This window comes from Etheostoma cragini, chromosome 19 (assembly GCF_013103735.1).
Source record: "Etheostoma cragini isolate CJK2018 chromosome 19, CSU_Ecrag_1.0, whole genome shotgun sequence".
Classification (NCBI taxonomy): domain Eukaryota; kingdom Metazoa; phylum Chordata; class Actinopteri; order Perciformes; family Percidae; genus Etheostoma; species Etheostoma cragini.
The window spans coordinates 5,991,768-6,006,860 of NC_048425.1; the positions used below are offsets into that span (position 1 = coordinate 5,991,768).

Below are 15,093 nucleotides of genomic sequence, written 5' to 3' on the forward strand. Positions count from 1 at the left end.
AGGCTGGAATCCTATTTGTTTTTGTTACCTAGCAGCGTTTAGAATAACTTAAGAATGATGAAGGTTTTTCAGAGTTAAAATAGGCAAGCTGACGAGACATTAAGGGAGTGTACTCCACACTGTCAGACTGTATCACCTCCACACTCTGTCTCATCCACGGCTCCTCTGGTGACAGTCGAGGTCTCATCAGGACAGACAAGACACTCCCTGGCGCCATAACCAGGCTGGAAGTGACCCAGCGGGCATGACTCGCAGATCTCCAACCCATTCAGAGAGTTACTACCAGGCTTACACTGCCCTGCAAACATATGCAAATCACCACAGTATGAGCAATACTCAGAACAAAACAACATCAGTTCTACAATCAACAAACATCGCCCAAGATACTAAAAATAGAACAAGAGGCAAGAGGCAATTATTATAAATATTTACTGAATTTACAAATGTATCGGATATCATCTAAGTTATTTGCAAAGCTGAGGTCTGACTGTGTGAATTAATTTACCTTTGCACTCAGCAATGCTGCGGGAGTGCAAATAGGCCGTGGAGCTTCCCTCAGGGCAGGACTTACACTCCAGCTGACCCTCCTGGTCCTGGTAGGAGCCCAGCCAGCAGCTCTCACACTCATTATATTCCAGAGAGAAGTATGTTCCCACCGGGCATTGGACTAAAACAGCACACACAATTAGTACATTAAATAAAACAGTACATACAACTTTCATAGTGGTATTAGAGTTTCTTAAACTCCCATAACTTTACATGTATTTTATATGGTTATAACGGTAAGAAAACCCTATTCCACAAATCAAAACCCCCCCCATTCCACTCACCGCACATCCTGCCTTTGAGCATTGAGCCTGGCCTGCAGAACAGAGAGGGCCTTTTGCTCTCCAGAGATCTGGGATCAGCTACAATCATCTCTGAGGACACATGGAAACTGGACAGCGGCTGCTTGGCCAGCGTTCGCTTCAGACGATTGGTCAGTTGCTCCAAGGTCCGCAGGAGTCTCTTCTGATTGGCCACCTCTATTGAGTCGTTCCTCGACAGGGGCAGAGGGATGCTTGCTGGGAAAATGGACAAAGTTCAAAGGAATGATAAAAAACAATTGGTGGTATTAAAAATATAAAAAACACATTTATAAAATGGGGATAAAACATATCATATGGTTATTATGCCGACCATGACATATACATACATTCCCATTACAACAAAAGTCCATAAAAATACAGCAAATCATGTTGAATATACCTGTAATGTTGAAAAAGATCTGGATCTTTTGGTCTCTGGTGGGTCCTGTGATTTTGCGGTGCCTCTTGGTGCGATGGTGGGGTTGCACGCTGCTGTCTTGCTGTTGCCTGGTGAGCTGTCGGGTGCTTGTGGCAAAGCCTGATTCAAAGTAGGCGTAGTCCTGAGCGCCCTGAGGACCCCAGCTGTTACTCCAACCCCCTGGTGCTGATAGATATTAAGACAGTAAGAGGGAAGAATTATGAGTCATAAGATGCTTTCATTAAAATACAGGTGGGATGGTTAGAGAGAGAGTGTATTTTGTGCACATAATCCTACCAATTGAAAACCCGTTCTCATAGTCGTAGTTGTACTCTAGACAGTGACCCTGTGACATCACCTCCAGCTTGCAGATAACATCACCACTGCTACAAATGTTGGGGAGCTGTGGAGAAAAAAAGCATCATGTGTTTGAGAGTTGATTTACAGCAGATCAGTGTGTATGTGTGTGACTATATCCTCACCATGCCTCCCAGTTTGGTGTTAAACTCCCCAGCGAATGTCTTGATCAGGTCCACATCGTCACAGCGAGATGCTTTAAACAGCATCTCAAAGGGTTTGACTCCATTGTTTGCTATACGGTTCACTGGGAAAGAGAAGTGAAGTGAAGACAGTAGGTGACAAAGTTCAGTAAATGAAAGAAACTAAATACGTGTGCTTCGCTTACCTGAGCAGTCAGGTCTGTCTGGAGAGTAGGGTGGCTCCCACACACCATTGTAGGCGCAGAAGTAGCTGTGCACTGCATCCTGAGTGAAGCTGTAGCCATCTTTACAATGAAGGGTACAGTTAACACCCTCCTCTTCTTCAGAGCAGATGAACTCTCCGTTCACTGGGACGTACGGCCGGTCACAGCTCGTCCCTGGCCACACACATAGTATATAATATTTCCATGGTTTTGTCGGGTTGGATTACAATTTTTGATAATACCAGTGTTAGTTGTTATTTTTCTTGTATTTATTCGTTTACAATAGTTTTGTCATTAAAGAACTACATGTCCTTCTTCACAGATGCTTGAAAAAAAGCATTAAAGAATGCGACAGAACAGATTAATATGACAGAATAGCAGAAAATACTCCTGAAAAACACAGTAAATGGGGGATATACATACTTTAAATATACTGAATAAAAATTATGGATAAGGTCAAATAACGAAAATATTTACACAATTGACACAAAAAACTGTACATTTTTCCAACAATACTAAATAAAAGCTATTCAAAAGAGATGTTGTACCTTGCACAGTGATGGTGAGGTTGCAGGTGCGGCTGTTTCCTGCTGCATCAGTAGCTGTGTACTGGACCAGAGTGTCTCCTACTGGGAACACAGAGCCAGGAGTATGGCTACTGGTCACTGTGAGGCGACCACCTGAGAAACACACACATTACAACAGTTTTGATTACAGACATACAGTACATACAAAAGTGTTGTGACTGTAAAACAACATCATCATCAACATAATTGCAAATAATGAAAAGAAAAAAAGAAAGGAGGAGCTTTTTACACAACATTGAATATATATATATATATATATATACACACTACCGGTCAAAAGTTTGGGGTCACTTACAAATTTCCATTTCACTCCATTATAGACAGGATACCAGTTGATCTGAGTGGGTGGCTGATCTTTAATGCAATATCTACATTTCCCATTATCAGCAACCATTCTTCCAATGTTCCAAATGCTCATTTTGTTTACTAATCTGAAATTATTTAAAAAAACTAACTAAGAAAACATTAAACAACCCTTTTGCAACTATGTAAGCACATGATGTAATCTGGAAACTGCCCTGGTTAAAAAAAACAAGGCAACTGATCTCAGCTGAGCTTCTGGCTATAATGTAGTCCAATGGAATTTTGTGAGCGACCCCAAACTTTTGACCGGTAGTGTATATATATATATATATATATATATATATATATATATATATATATATATATATATATATATATATTATTATCCATTGACACATCATTAGTGCAGAAGTGTTACTAAAAGTGTTACTCCACTTATCCTGCAGAGGGCAGTCCTGACCTCACTCTATTTTCCAGGACTAAATGAGTCACTCTTAGTAAATCATAGACGTTATGTTAAACAATGATATGTTGACATGGGAATGGTTTGTCTGGGCATCACATGGCAGCAGAAAAATCCAGCTCTTGGGATCGGAGATGGAAAATTGCTACTGTCTGGTTGGCTTAAAAAAACTGAATGTGAAGACATTCAGAATGTCTTCACATTTAGAATGTGATGGATAGAGCCTTGGGAGAGGTAGAAGTAATGAGAGCAGTGTATTATTGTAGGTGTTTGCATGTGTGAAATGCTGTGGGTCTTGCCTGTAGGCTGACAAACAGGATGTGAACAAAGAAAACTCTCCAAGCATGTGCGCTGCAAGAGTGAGCAACAGGGACAAAAAGAGAAGGTGGGAAAGCTGAGTGATTGACCTTGTGTTTCACTCCAACTCCATTAAGGGTAGCAAAGTTGTTTAAACAGGGCTGACACACGTCTGGAGTCTGGTGTCTCCCCTTGTATATAGCCTGTGTGTGTGTGTCTGTACGTGTCTTTATGGTTGTGTCTACCGATTCAAAACTATATATAGCGCTGGCATCAGGGTGTGGGCCTGGAAAAACAAAACACTGACGTTGAAGCAGTGCTGGGCTGACGTCATGTGGCCCAAAGCAGCCGCAGCAGCCTGTTATTACAGTGTGTGTGTGTGTGTGTGTGTGTGTGTGTGTGTGTGTGTGTGTGTGTAAGAGAGAGACAAGTGTGTGTGTTTGATGGGGGTGCACCTCTGCAGACAGGTGGGGATTGAACATGCTGGGTCTCGAGAGTGAGAAGTCTGAGGCCTGTGTTTGTATATGCGTCCATGCCTGCACACACTAACACATATCTGAGCTGTGTTAGGGTTATTCGTGTGTGTGTGTGTCTGTGTAGTTTGTTGTCTGTCCCCACAACAGCTACAGCACCAGAGAGTCAGCCAGCTCTACAATATTTACATCCATTTGGCAGAGTGGCCTTGATGCACCCTTTTATTGTGGGATCGGGATTACATATTAAACATATTTGCTTACAACAGCAAGTACAGTATGTCATTTCTGACCTCTTAAACTGCCCTTGAACAATAACGAGAGCAACAGTTTTTTCACTGAGCTCAAAGGGCACTGGATATATGTGGTCCACATTTGTGTTTTTGAGATAGAGCTGCAATAAAAGAATTACTAAGAGGACATCATGTTCATTTACTGTATTAACCCTTGAACTGCTTCAAATCTTGGATAGATTTGGTAGGCAAAATATCTCAGCAGTCACACACTAAATAACAATAACAGTTGTAATGCTTCTCTATAAAGATCTAACTGCATATGTTTAATTTCCATTTGCCTCATTACAAATATAGGTATGTGAAAAGACTGAGTAGCCCAACAATACCACTGTAAAAATGTGTAGTAGGTAATTTACTTATGTATTTAGATTTCTTTCTTGGTTTTGTATTTTGTATAATTGTTTAGTCTACTATTATATATACATATATTTGTCCACTGTAGTTACCAGTCACTTTAATGCTAATGATTTTACATTTACATACACATTACATAAATCTATCTTGTCATGCAAACAGTATAATTGCCGCTTAAACTTCTGTACTTCCGTGGCCGGATTAGCTCAGCTGGTAGCGCAGTCACACATTTATATAGAGGTTTACCCCTCGACGCAGCGACCAGTTCAACTTGACCTGTGGCCCTTTGCTGCCATTGTCATTACCCCTCTTTCTCCCCTTTCAAGTCTTCATCTCTCCTATGAAAATAAAAGGCCTAACATAACCAAAAAAGTATCTAAACATCTGTGCTTCCACATAATTCACTCTAATTAAGAAAGAAACAGATGATTTGACAAGTAATTCAAAAAGGTTTAACTCCCAAATGAATCAAGTACTGTGCCTGCTCACATAATTATACAAATGACTCTGTGAAAAATGTATGGAAAGAGTGCAAATTCTCACAAAAGAGCAAAAACACCTGCTTCTCTCTGCTGCCTACGTAATATTAATGACATTAACAGACACTGTGACATGTCCATCTGTCCACTCGTCCTATTCTCTCAAACTCTCTTTTAAACACAGACACACAAATGACGTATTGCACACAGTTACAATCCATCATCTCATTGTTGGACCATGTGTCCAGTGTCTTTCAACAATAATCACACACACACACACAGACACATACATAAAGTCCTCTCCTGATCCCCTTTTTCCAGTCAGCCAACGGAAAAGATCCTGTTTAACCATCATTAGTGGAGGAAGAGGGTGGAGTACAGCGGAACAGAGGAGCAAAAGAATAAACCATCTCGGGAGCTGCCGTCTGAGAACGGCTACCAGACATACCTGAGTTGTCGGAAAACTGTGGCACCTCCCAAAAGACTTCTGTGTCCGTGTCTGTGGCCTGAACTGTGGGTGGCGACCTGCACATGTCAATCACTGGGGACTCCGTATCTAGAAAGGAGTATAATGGTGGGTGATGACCAGATGGAGAACACACAATAAAAACAGCACATTATTTAACATTAAATATACCGTTCATTGTTATTTAACATTCAGCAATGCCCAAAAAATTGAACTAAAAAAGCATGGTAGAGTTGTTGCACACAAACACAATTGCTCCCAAGACTGGAATAGATCACAGCAGCATTAGAGAAACAAAGTTGGGAGAGTTGCAGAGTGCTACACTGTGATCTGACTTTTTTGTTGAAGGAGTATAGAGTGTCAGAGGGCACTAGTTAAACACATGCCTCTAATAAAAAACTACAACGTTCCACCACCATAATAACATATGGAAATGTTCACGGCTACCATGCTTGAGGTTTTTCCCCCTGACTGCTGTGATTATCGAGCGGTTGACATGGGACACCCCTGTTTTTCTCGCTTTGCAGTAACACTGTTTGGCACATGCTGGGTACTGATAGACTCCCTTACTGGTGAGTATGTCAATTAAACAGTTGGAGAGGCGGTCCTGTAATCGAGAGGCCACTTGTTTGAGTGTCCATAACCTGAAAACTGTCCCATATTGTAAAAAGTGAGATTTTCATCCCATTTTTTATTATAAAACAGGTTATGGTGTTACATAAATATTTAGAAAGCATTAAAGTGCTCAATCCACGGCTCAATGCACACACCCCATATTCAGAAACTGTGCCTTTAAAGGAAAACGGCGATGTATTGGGACTTTAGCTTATTCATCGTACCCCCAGAGTTAGACAACTGAATACATACCCTTCTTATCTCTCTGCAAGCTGTAACTCTGTCCGAAGCCCCCAACGTTATCTTAGCGTAGCAAAGATCCTGCAGGTAACTGGTTCCAACTATGCTGGGGGCTTCAGACAGAGTTACAGCACGCACGGAGATAAGAAGGGTATGTATCCACTTGTCTAACTCTGTGGGATACGGTGAATAAGCTAAAATCCCAATAAGTCGGCATGTTCCTTTAAACGAGCCGTCAGGACTTCTGCATGGCTGTGATGTCACAGTTATACTACATATCGGTTGGAAAGTGCTGCTACAGTGCCATTACAGTCATTCCCCGGCTGCAATGAGAGTGCAGAGACGCCAAGAGCGCAGATGCAGAAGACCCAGAAACACTGACTAATCTGTATAGTCTGGAACCTCCAGGTTGTGCAATGCAAGTATGTTTAATTATGTAAAAAGCAAATTGTTGACACTTTACCCACATTAACACTGCAGCTGTGTCACAATACAATTCTTCTTGCCTTTACATGTGACACTGTTCTGTTATTTTTTACTTAGCACTGTAAATGGCTGTCACCTTTAGCTGGTGTTTCCACTAGTCCTCTGAAATACATGGTTGACGTGGGTGGAAGCTAATTACTTTTAAGACTGAACATATAACTAACTAACTATCATCAATTTGTAATACTTAAAACTGTGATGCCTGTGGAAATTTTTCTCCTCCAATTAGCTTTGAGGTGGACTACAAAGTAGATTTTGTGGTTTTAGTGTAGTACAAGATCAACAACCTACATGTGACTTGTATTTGAATGCTCAAATGACATTTTTCAAATCTGCCATGGACAAATAATGTTGCGCTATCTGAAACATATGGTACACAAAGCAGCTCAGCTGTGTGTACTTGAGCCAGCAGAAGACAAAACAATAGATAGAAAGCCAAAATGCTAACAGCATTGTTATTAGGGAGATGCCTCGCCTCAGTCAGATGAGATGTCTTTTTTTTGTTTATTGTTTTGTAGAAAGTTAATGTGAGTATAGCATCTTTAAAGTTATTCTGATGATATAAATTGTTGCCCCAGGCCATTTGCAGCACACATGGTTTGTGTTGATGCAGTCTCCTGAGGGATGAACTCACCGATGACAGTGACTGTGAAGGAGCAGTTGGCCTGGTTCCCGGAGCGGTCGGTCCCAATGTAGGTGATGGTTTCCTTTCCAATTGGGAGCAACTGGGGTGGAGTGTACACTGGCTTTACCTGCACCACCACCTGAGGGAGGGTGATAAAGTTTCATATAAATAAGTGACTCAAGAGCTCACGACTCGTAGACCTTCATGTATTGCTTGTTGATGTGGCTCTGGAAAGGGAAGTTTGGGGTCAATGAAAATGATTTAGATCCGCTTTCCTACTACTGTACATTTTGTTTTAAAAAGTATCCAACCTCTTCTTTAGAGTTGTCCGTAGTAGTTGGGACGTTCCAGCTAACATTGGCGGTGCCGCGCCGCTCAACTGTCTCTGCTACAATGTTCTCGGGGCACTGGATCCGTGGTGGTTCAACATCTGAAGAGACATGGAGAAAGAACAAACTACACGTTTAAGAGGAAGGAGAGAATTAGACAAGGGACTGGACACTGCAAATGCTTTATCTGATTCCAGCATTCAAATAATGCAGATATTCACCCTATCATATCCTGTATACACTGACTTCAACATGCTCCTTGTTAGGACTGAGGAAGTAGATGTGTGATGTCATCTGACCTCTTTAATCACAAGACCTCACACCCTTATTGTTGGTCATTACTGACCAAAGATAGAGTGCCCCGCTGTCACTGTTCCAACAAGACCATGGTGACATGGTTTGCATGGTTTGATGGAGTAAAAGCAAGGTTTAAATTCAAAATAATCTCATGGCAAATGCTGATCTAGTGAATTTCCTGCCAGGTACAGCAAACAACAATCGGACAGAAGTTGCATTGACATTTAGGAACTGTGGACATGCTTGCAAGGCCCCAAACAAGCAGTAAGTCTGGCTGCTAAAAAGACAATATCAAATACTCTCACTTTAACATTATAAATGTATAATTGACTTGCTGTTGAGCAATGCAGAGAACCCCTTTTCATCAGCCGGCAACAGGTGAAGGGTAACCATCTCTATGTGAAGTGGCAGTGTTCACCAAATCAGCACCCACCACGACCCTTGTATGAGTTCTTCCTTTTTCTGTTTCTCATACAGCATGTTGTAACAATGTGAAGCCAGCACAGTTTAGTTCAACTCAGTTCAAGCCTGCAGTAAATGAGTAAAGTCTCCAAGAGTTGAATCTCCCATCAATCGACAGTGGTCATGCCTATTGCGTTGTGTAAGAGAGTTTTTCCCATCTGGACCTGATGACCTATCCACTTAGGCATCCATCTCTGCTAAACACTAACACACTCAGCTCCAATCGGCTTCATTCATCTTCATAACAAGGGAGGAATATTTCACTTTGGGTGTCATCAACATGAAGTGAAAGGCGAAAGAAGCCAGAAGCTTACAAAGAACACTTTCAACTCTGTAATAACTTTCTATTGCTTGATCTCAAAATGTGCCGTCTATATTGCAGCACTCAATGTTTCTTCTATCTTGTCTGCATTTTCTTTTTAATATCTCCCTTTCCCTCCCCTTCCTTCAGCCCATTTGTACCTGAGGGGATCAGAAAAACTCATCGACTCCCTACCACCCCATTATAAAACACCTTCAGATGACTCATGCTCCCCTCTCACCTCCCTGTCCGCCCTACTTCTCCATTCGTTTTTATCTTTATGGCACCTCTTCCTCTCCTTAACGATAGCAGTTCCTTCATTAGTAAACTTTCACCATGAGTAAATTAGGGGATTGGGGACATTCAGAGCTTCTCTGCACCACCTGTTTTACCTGCAAGGCATCTGGAGGGCTGCACAGAGTGAAGGGGAGAGACATGAGAGCTCGGATATGGTATTTTTTGAGTTAGTGACTTGAGGCCCCTTTCAAAATGGGGTAAGCGCCATTGTCACCATTCACAACAATGAGAAAAATGCCGAAGAGGGAATGGATAATGGAAAAAAAACGTCTCCTTCCTAGTTTTCTTTCTTTTTTTCTTGTTTAACAACCTCTCTCTTCCTGCCTTGCAAATAAGTGTCATTCATTCTAATCCCGGAGAAGTTGTGTCAGTTAGTGTATAATGAACTTACAAACTGCATGAGGAAGAACAACCAAGGTAGGAATGGTCTTAGATTTGTAGCGTATTTACAAAAATGTTAAACTATAGCTTTATATAATGTAAACCTTACCCCAATAAAATGACCACAGTAATTGGTGAGAAAACCCTAAATGCACTATACGACCGCCGCCTAGCCAACATATTTCAAATCCTTGTTAAGACCCTAGAACCCATTTGCAGCTCTTACAGCTGAGCCCGAACTCAGAGACAAAGTGAAAAGATGAATTTCCTCTTTAGGAAACTAACACACACACACACACACACAGTACGTTACCTATACAGATGGCTTTATGGACATTAGCTGTCCAGTTTCCAGAGCTCATGCACACCGCCTTCCTGTTTCCCTGGAGACTGTAACCTTGATGACAGGTGAGCAGGCAAGCAGAGCCCGGCGACACTGTCCTCTTCCCACAGGCAGGGGGCGACAGCAAGATGTTCTTCAGGGTCACAATAGGGGGACAACGCACCTCTGGGAAGAGGGTTGGAGAAACCAAGGGATGAATGTGATATCTGTATATATAGCTCATTTTGTTGATGGAATAATATCTGCAGTAAGAGTTGAACTGGATTCCACTTCTCATGACTCATATTTTATTGTTCACTTAAAAAATGTAGTCAATGAAGTTTCAGTACTGAATTGAGCTGAAAATGGCATTCATTGTGCATTAATGAAATCAGGCCTGCTGTGGAAAAACAAATCTATTGAGTATCAGAAGATAAGGCCAATCTGAACAACCCTTTTCCAAGATCATGAGCGTGTTATCCAAATGTGATAAAATCTTAATTTAAGTTGTCTCCACTATAAATGACAATAATAAAGCTATTTTCAGGAGTTGTCTATCAAAAACTGGCACACAAACAATAAACATTTGGTGGGGAATGAACCTAAGAAAGCACTAACCACAGCACTCCACCACTGGAGGCTTTTTTTGCATTATTGGGATGAGGCCAGTGTGGCTTTCGCTTGATGATGGCTAGATCTCATTCTCTCCCTCTCTAAACTCCTGTTTCATTGGCTTTAGTTGTAGAAGCTAAAAAGGGAAAAGTCACTGAGACGGAGATTCAATCAATGAAGATTTCAATCAAAAAATGTCTCTGCATCCTCGCAGGGCAGCTGAGGCAATCCCGTTTCACCACAGTGCAAACAAACGCTATAACAAACCACAAAGCTGCAACGGCAGCCCACAGAGTCCTCTTAGCTGCATTAAAGAGGTAACGTCAGTCTGTGATGGTCAAACAAACAAGCTGTAACTCAGTCAGAGCACAGGGGTAAGAGATGGTAGTTATCAATAAACGGAGAGAGTTTACCGGAAGCAGACCAGTCTGAGTTTTTAAATAGAGCAGCTAACTGGTTGGTTGGATGTGAGTCAGTGCGGGCTGGATCAGTGAGGCCGGAGGTTTGTGGCTAAACACTCTCACACTGTCCCTTTTTTGTGTGTTGTTGTGCATGACCTGGGTGCTCTCTGTGGCGGGCATGAGTATGTGTAACTATTTTAACTTAACTATCAGTTCTGAAGTGTGTGGGTCATTTTGTGTGCATATGTATACGCAATATGTGCTGTAGTTTTGCTATGAGAAAAAAGATGTATCTTTCTCTGGATGATGTAGTGTGGCTCTGTGCAAATACATACCATATGTTTAACCATTGTGCATGTGTGAGTGTTGTTCTCATGTGTGTTTACATCCGTGTGTAAAACCACGTTTTTACATAGAAGTACCCACATTCTATGTTATTTTAGAGTAATTTGATAAATCATCTTTGTGTTTTTTAGCCCAAAAGGAATCACAAACGCGAAAGCTAAACAGATAAAATGATCTTACAGTTAAATACAGTCGGGCTATAGTAAAGATGTACTGCTACAGAAATCTATTGTGTGTGTTTGAGTGAACGCCGTGCTGCTGAATTAAACTAGGATTGAACTGTGACCTAGTGTCTCCAAGGATTCTTCTATAAGGATGTTTGCCCAAATTATATATCTAGTATATATTCACTTAGTATACACACAAATATGACAGCTATGCCTCAATTAAAATGCAATTTTGCTTTGTTTCCTCTTCAACTTTTGGTGCAGTCATTATAACAGTCTGTGGGGCCTTCTCAATGTTTTGATTTACAATGACTTATTTGGCCTACTTTTGTTTTGGAATCATATTTTCCTTTAGATAATAGTTCAATGTGTTTAATAATGCATTTTGATAAAGAACAACTGTGTGCCACAAAGACAAAAATTGCAGATGGTGGAGAGAGTGAAAGATGAAAGGAAAAAGCACCTCATGCCAACAGGAATCAGAATTTCTCAATCATCAGATGTCAAACACAGGCTGATATAGAGATTTGGGGAGATGAAGGCTTACCCACACACCGAGGTTGCGGTCCACTCCATTGGGAGTTGGCCAGGCAGGTGAGTCTGGAGTCTCCCTCCAGTCTGTAGCCTCGCTCACAGCCCACCTGACACTCCGTCTTGTAGGAGGTGCCGCCATCGCTGCACCTCAGGAAGCCTTGCTGGGGTCGAGAGAGGGGAGGGCAGGAACGGACTGTGGGTTAAAAAGAATAAACATTAATCCAATCCTGCAAAACAGAAGAAAAAAAGTTTTTTTAACTTCCTTTGGTTTACAGTTTAATTAGCTGTAAGCACTTTTAAATATTTTTTAAAAACAGACAAGGAAACCTTCCTGTTGATAAGTGACAAGAGCAACTGATCCAAACGCAGCAAATGGGGATGAAAAAGTATTTTCAACTAACTTAAATGGTTGGTTTTAGCCAACATTTTAGCTTCTTCCATATGACTAAAACAAATTATTTTAGACTTTTATAGAATTAACACATGCTTTTCATGCTAAACATGAGGTGTAAGTCGTAAACTCAGGTACTGTATATAAATCCAAAGAGGAGGAGAAAGCAGTAAATCAACAGCAGGAATGTACAGCACTATTATCATCATTGTTTACAACTTGGGACCTATCATTTAACCCAAAATGTGAAAGTCCCTACAAGATGTGCCTGTTCTGAGTTATGCTGAGGTCTAGAAAAGGGTGTGTAGTGTGTTATTTCTCATCACCACCCTTAGACAGACAGGCGGGTTCAGAGGAGACCCCCTCCCTCAGGGCTTAACTAGTTGGGAGGTCCTACAGCATGTGGCAAAGACTAGACACAACACATACAAGCAGACATGTGCATACACACTCAGAAAATATATACCAAAAGCCATAAATCTATATAAATACTATACTATAAATCTTCAACATACACCCTTGAATATTCAGAGTCTTGGTATTTCTGAGTCACAGGGCTGCAGTCTTTCTGTTAAAACAGCATTTTCCTCATTAATCTCTTGACCTCCAACTCCCTCTTCCTTTTAATGATCACTTTCTCCTTTCTTGAACAGCCACACGCTTTTGCTTCCTGGTGTATAACCTTGTTTATTTCTTTCTTTATATCCTTTTCTTTCATTCAGTCTCTCCTGTATGCACTCTCTCTTTCTCTCTCTCTTTCTCTCTCTCTATCTACCTAACTGAACCATCCCTATCTTTCTTCCTCTAAACATCTGGCCTGGCAGAGAGCAGTAGTCTCCCAGTAGTTGCCGAATCCTTTTCAGTCTTAATACACATGATCTCATTACACGGCAAAACAATCTTAACACGCCGCCACACAGACGCCATCTAACTCTAGCTTTTCTTGCAACAAGTTAGTACAACAGATCAACTCATATCCCTCATCTTGAAATGTTGATTTAATGCTACATAAAATGTTAACGAGGGTATATAGACATTAGAAGGGAGGCGACAGGGTCTGAAGGCTTTGATGACCCTCCCGTAGCTTAATGAGAAATCATATGAGACATGTGGTGTGGGGGAACCTACTGCAATCAATCAGATAAGCTGGCATTATTTGTGTGTAATCACTGCCAGAAGCATTATACTAAAAGAAAGTCCAGGTCTGCAATACTGTAAAATCAGACGCATGTCACTAATGTATACATTGTGGATATATTTGGCTATAATTGGGGCTGGAACACAACTCCAATAAGCACACCTTTTTATTTCCTTATTTCCCTTAAGGAGTTATCAAGAGGCTTGACTGACATTAACATGATTGACAAGCTAGGAAAGACTCTTTATGATCATCAGCTATCAGCAGCTATTCAGATTTCTGTGCTTACTTGCTTTCCAAACCAAAACAATTTAGCTTGGTTATTCACAGTTCTGCCTTGTTTTTTTGTCTTTATTATTGTAATGGAATTATTATTAGGTGATAGCAGGCGCTCAAATCCTCCACCTCCGCTACAACCTTTATTTAAAGACTGGAGTAAAAATATAAGAAATGCCTTATAAACTATCGTCCTTGGTATGATCTTTGTAGTAGTATAACAACATTTTGCTACTACATCCATTAATTCAGAGCCTATTGCTTAAACAACTTGATTAAGTCAGGATTTGAGCTACTAGTTGATTAATCATTTAGTTGTTTAAAAACTTTTTTATATTTTTTACCCAAGCAAAACCCTAACACCACATTATATCATTTTTATATCATTATGAACTAAATATCTTTAAGTTTTGGATGGTTGGTTGGATCAAACAAACAATTTGAATCACCTTGGGCTCAGGGAAATGTTTATGTCATTGTATATGTAAACAATGAATCCATTAATTGACAAAAAATGGCCTTAACCCAATAGCAGATTATTTGATACACTCAATAATCTACAGCTGCAGCTCTACTCTACTCTTGCAACTCATTAGCAATAAATTAGAGACATTGTGAATGCATGATCCTGTTGAACTGGTAAACTCTCAGGACACCTCCATCTGTGATGATTTTTATTTTATCATAATGTGGACTGCTTCCTCCTCACCTCTGCAACTGGCAGGTGTCCCTGACCAGGTGCCATCAGCCTGGCATAGTCTGATGCTGGTTCCCTGGAGGTCAAAATCTGGCTGGCATCGCACACCACAGGCTGCATCAAAGTGGTTGTTGCAAACATTTTGGATGAAAAAGCCATTTTCAGGAGGAGACAGTTCTGGACAGTATACCACTGGGAGGAGAGGAGAGGATAGAAGAGAGGAGAGGAGAAGAGAGAAGAGAGTAAAATCCTGACTTTCATATTGTAGCTAACACAAAAGGCATACAAAAACAATCAATGTAACAAACACACACACACACACACACACACACACACACACACACACACACACACACACACACACACATACACATACACATACACACACACACACACACACACACACAGAGAAAGCCTAAAGTTAATATTTCTGACAAAAAGGATCATAAAACAACTTGTTAAACATTACCTCCCCGAGGGAGGAAAATAG

At 40.9% G+C, this 15,093-nt stretch overlaps 1 protein-coding gene across 4 annotated transcripts in view; it reads right to left on the reverse strand.

Annotated features, from left to right (window-relative positions):
- Nucleotides 1–15,093, reverse strand: part of svep1 (sushi, von Willebrand factor type A, EGF and pentraxin domain containing 1) — an 88,198-nt gene that overhangs the window by 28,107 nt on the left and 44,998 nt on the right. For 3 of the 4 annotated variants that reach the window (XR_004660572.1, XM_034901196.1, XM_034901197.1), the window contains exons 5-18: nucleotides 14,616–14,795; nucleotides 12,115–12,294; nucleotides 10,034–10,228; nucleotides 7,965–8,083; nucleotides 7,663–7,792; nucleotides 5,670–5,777; nucleotides 2,518–2,649; nucleotides 1,952–2,143; nucleotides 1,749–1,870; nucleotides 1,564–1,669; nucleotides 1,249–1,452; nucleotides 831–1,064; nucleotides 506–667; nucleotides 137–298 (exon numbers count right to left, since the gene is read on the reverse strand). Coding sequence is in view for 3 of the 4 variants with exons in the window: in XM_034901196.1 (XP_034757087.1) it covers nucleotides 137–298; nucleotides 506–667; nucleotides 831–1,064; nucleotides 1,249–1,452; nucleotides 1,564–1,669; nucleotides 1,749–1,870; nucleotides 1,952–2,143; nucleotides 2,518–2,649; nucleotides 5,670–5,777; nucleotides 7,663–7,792; nucleotides 7,965–8,083; nucleotides 10,034–10,228; nucleotides 12,115–12,294; nucleotides 14,616–14,795 (2,226 nt within the window). In the remaining variant the exon portion in view is untranslated. Of the gene's footprint in view, nucleotides 1–136; nucleotides 299–505; nucleotides 668–830; nucleotides 1,065–1,248; nucleotides 1,453–1,563; nucleotides 1,670–1,748; nucleotides 1,871–1,951; nucleotides 2,144–2,517; nucleotides 2,650–5,669; nucleotides 5,778–7,662; nucleotides 7,793–7,964; nucleotides 8,084–10,033; nucleotides 10,229–12,114; nucleotides 12,295–14,615; nucleotides 14,801–15,093 lie in introns of those variants that run through there. The other variant, XM_034901198.1, reaches the window with a different exon arrangement.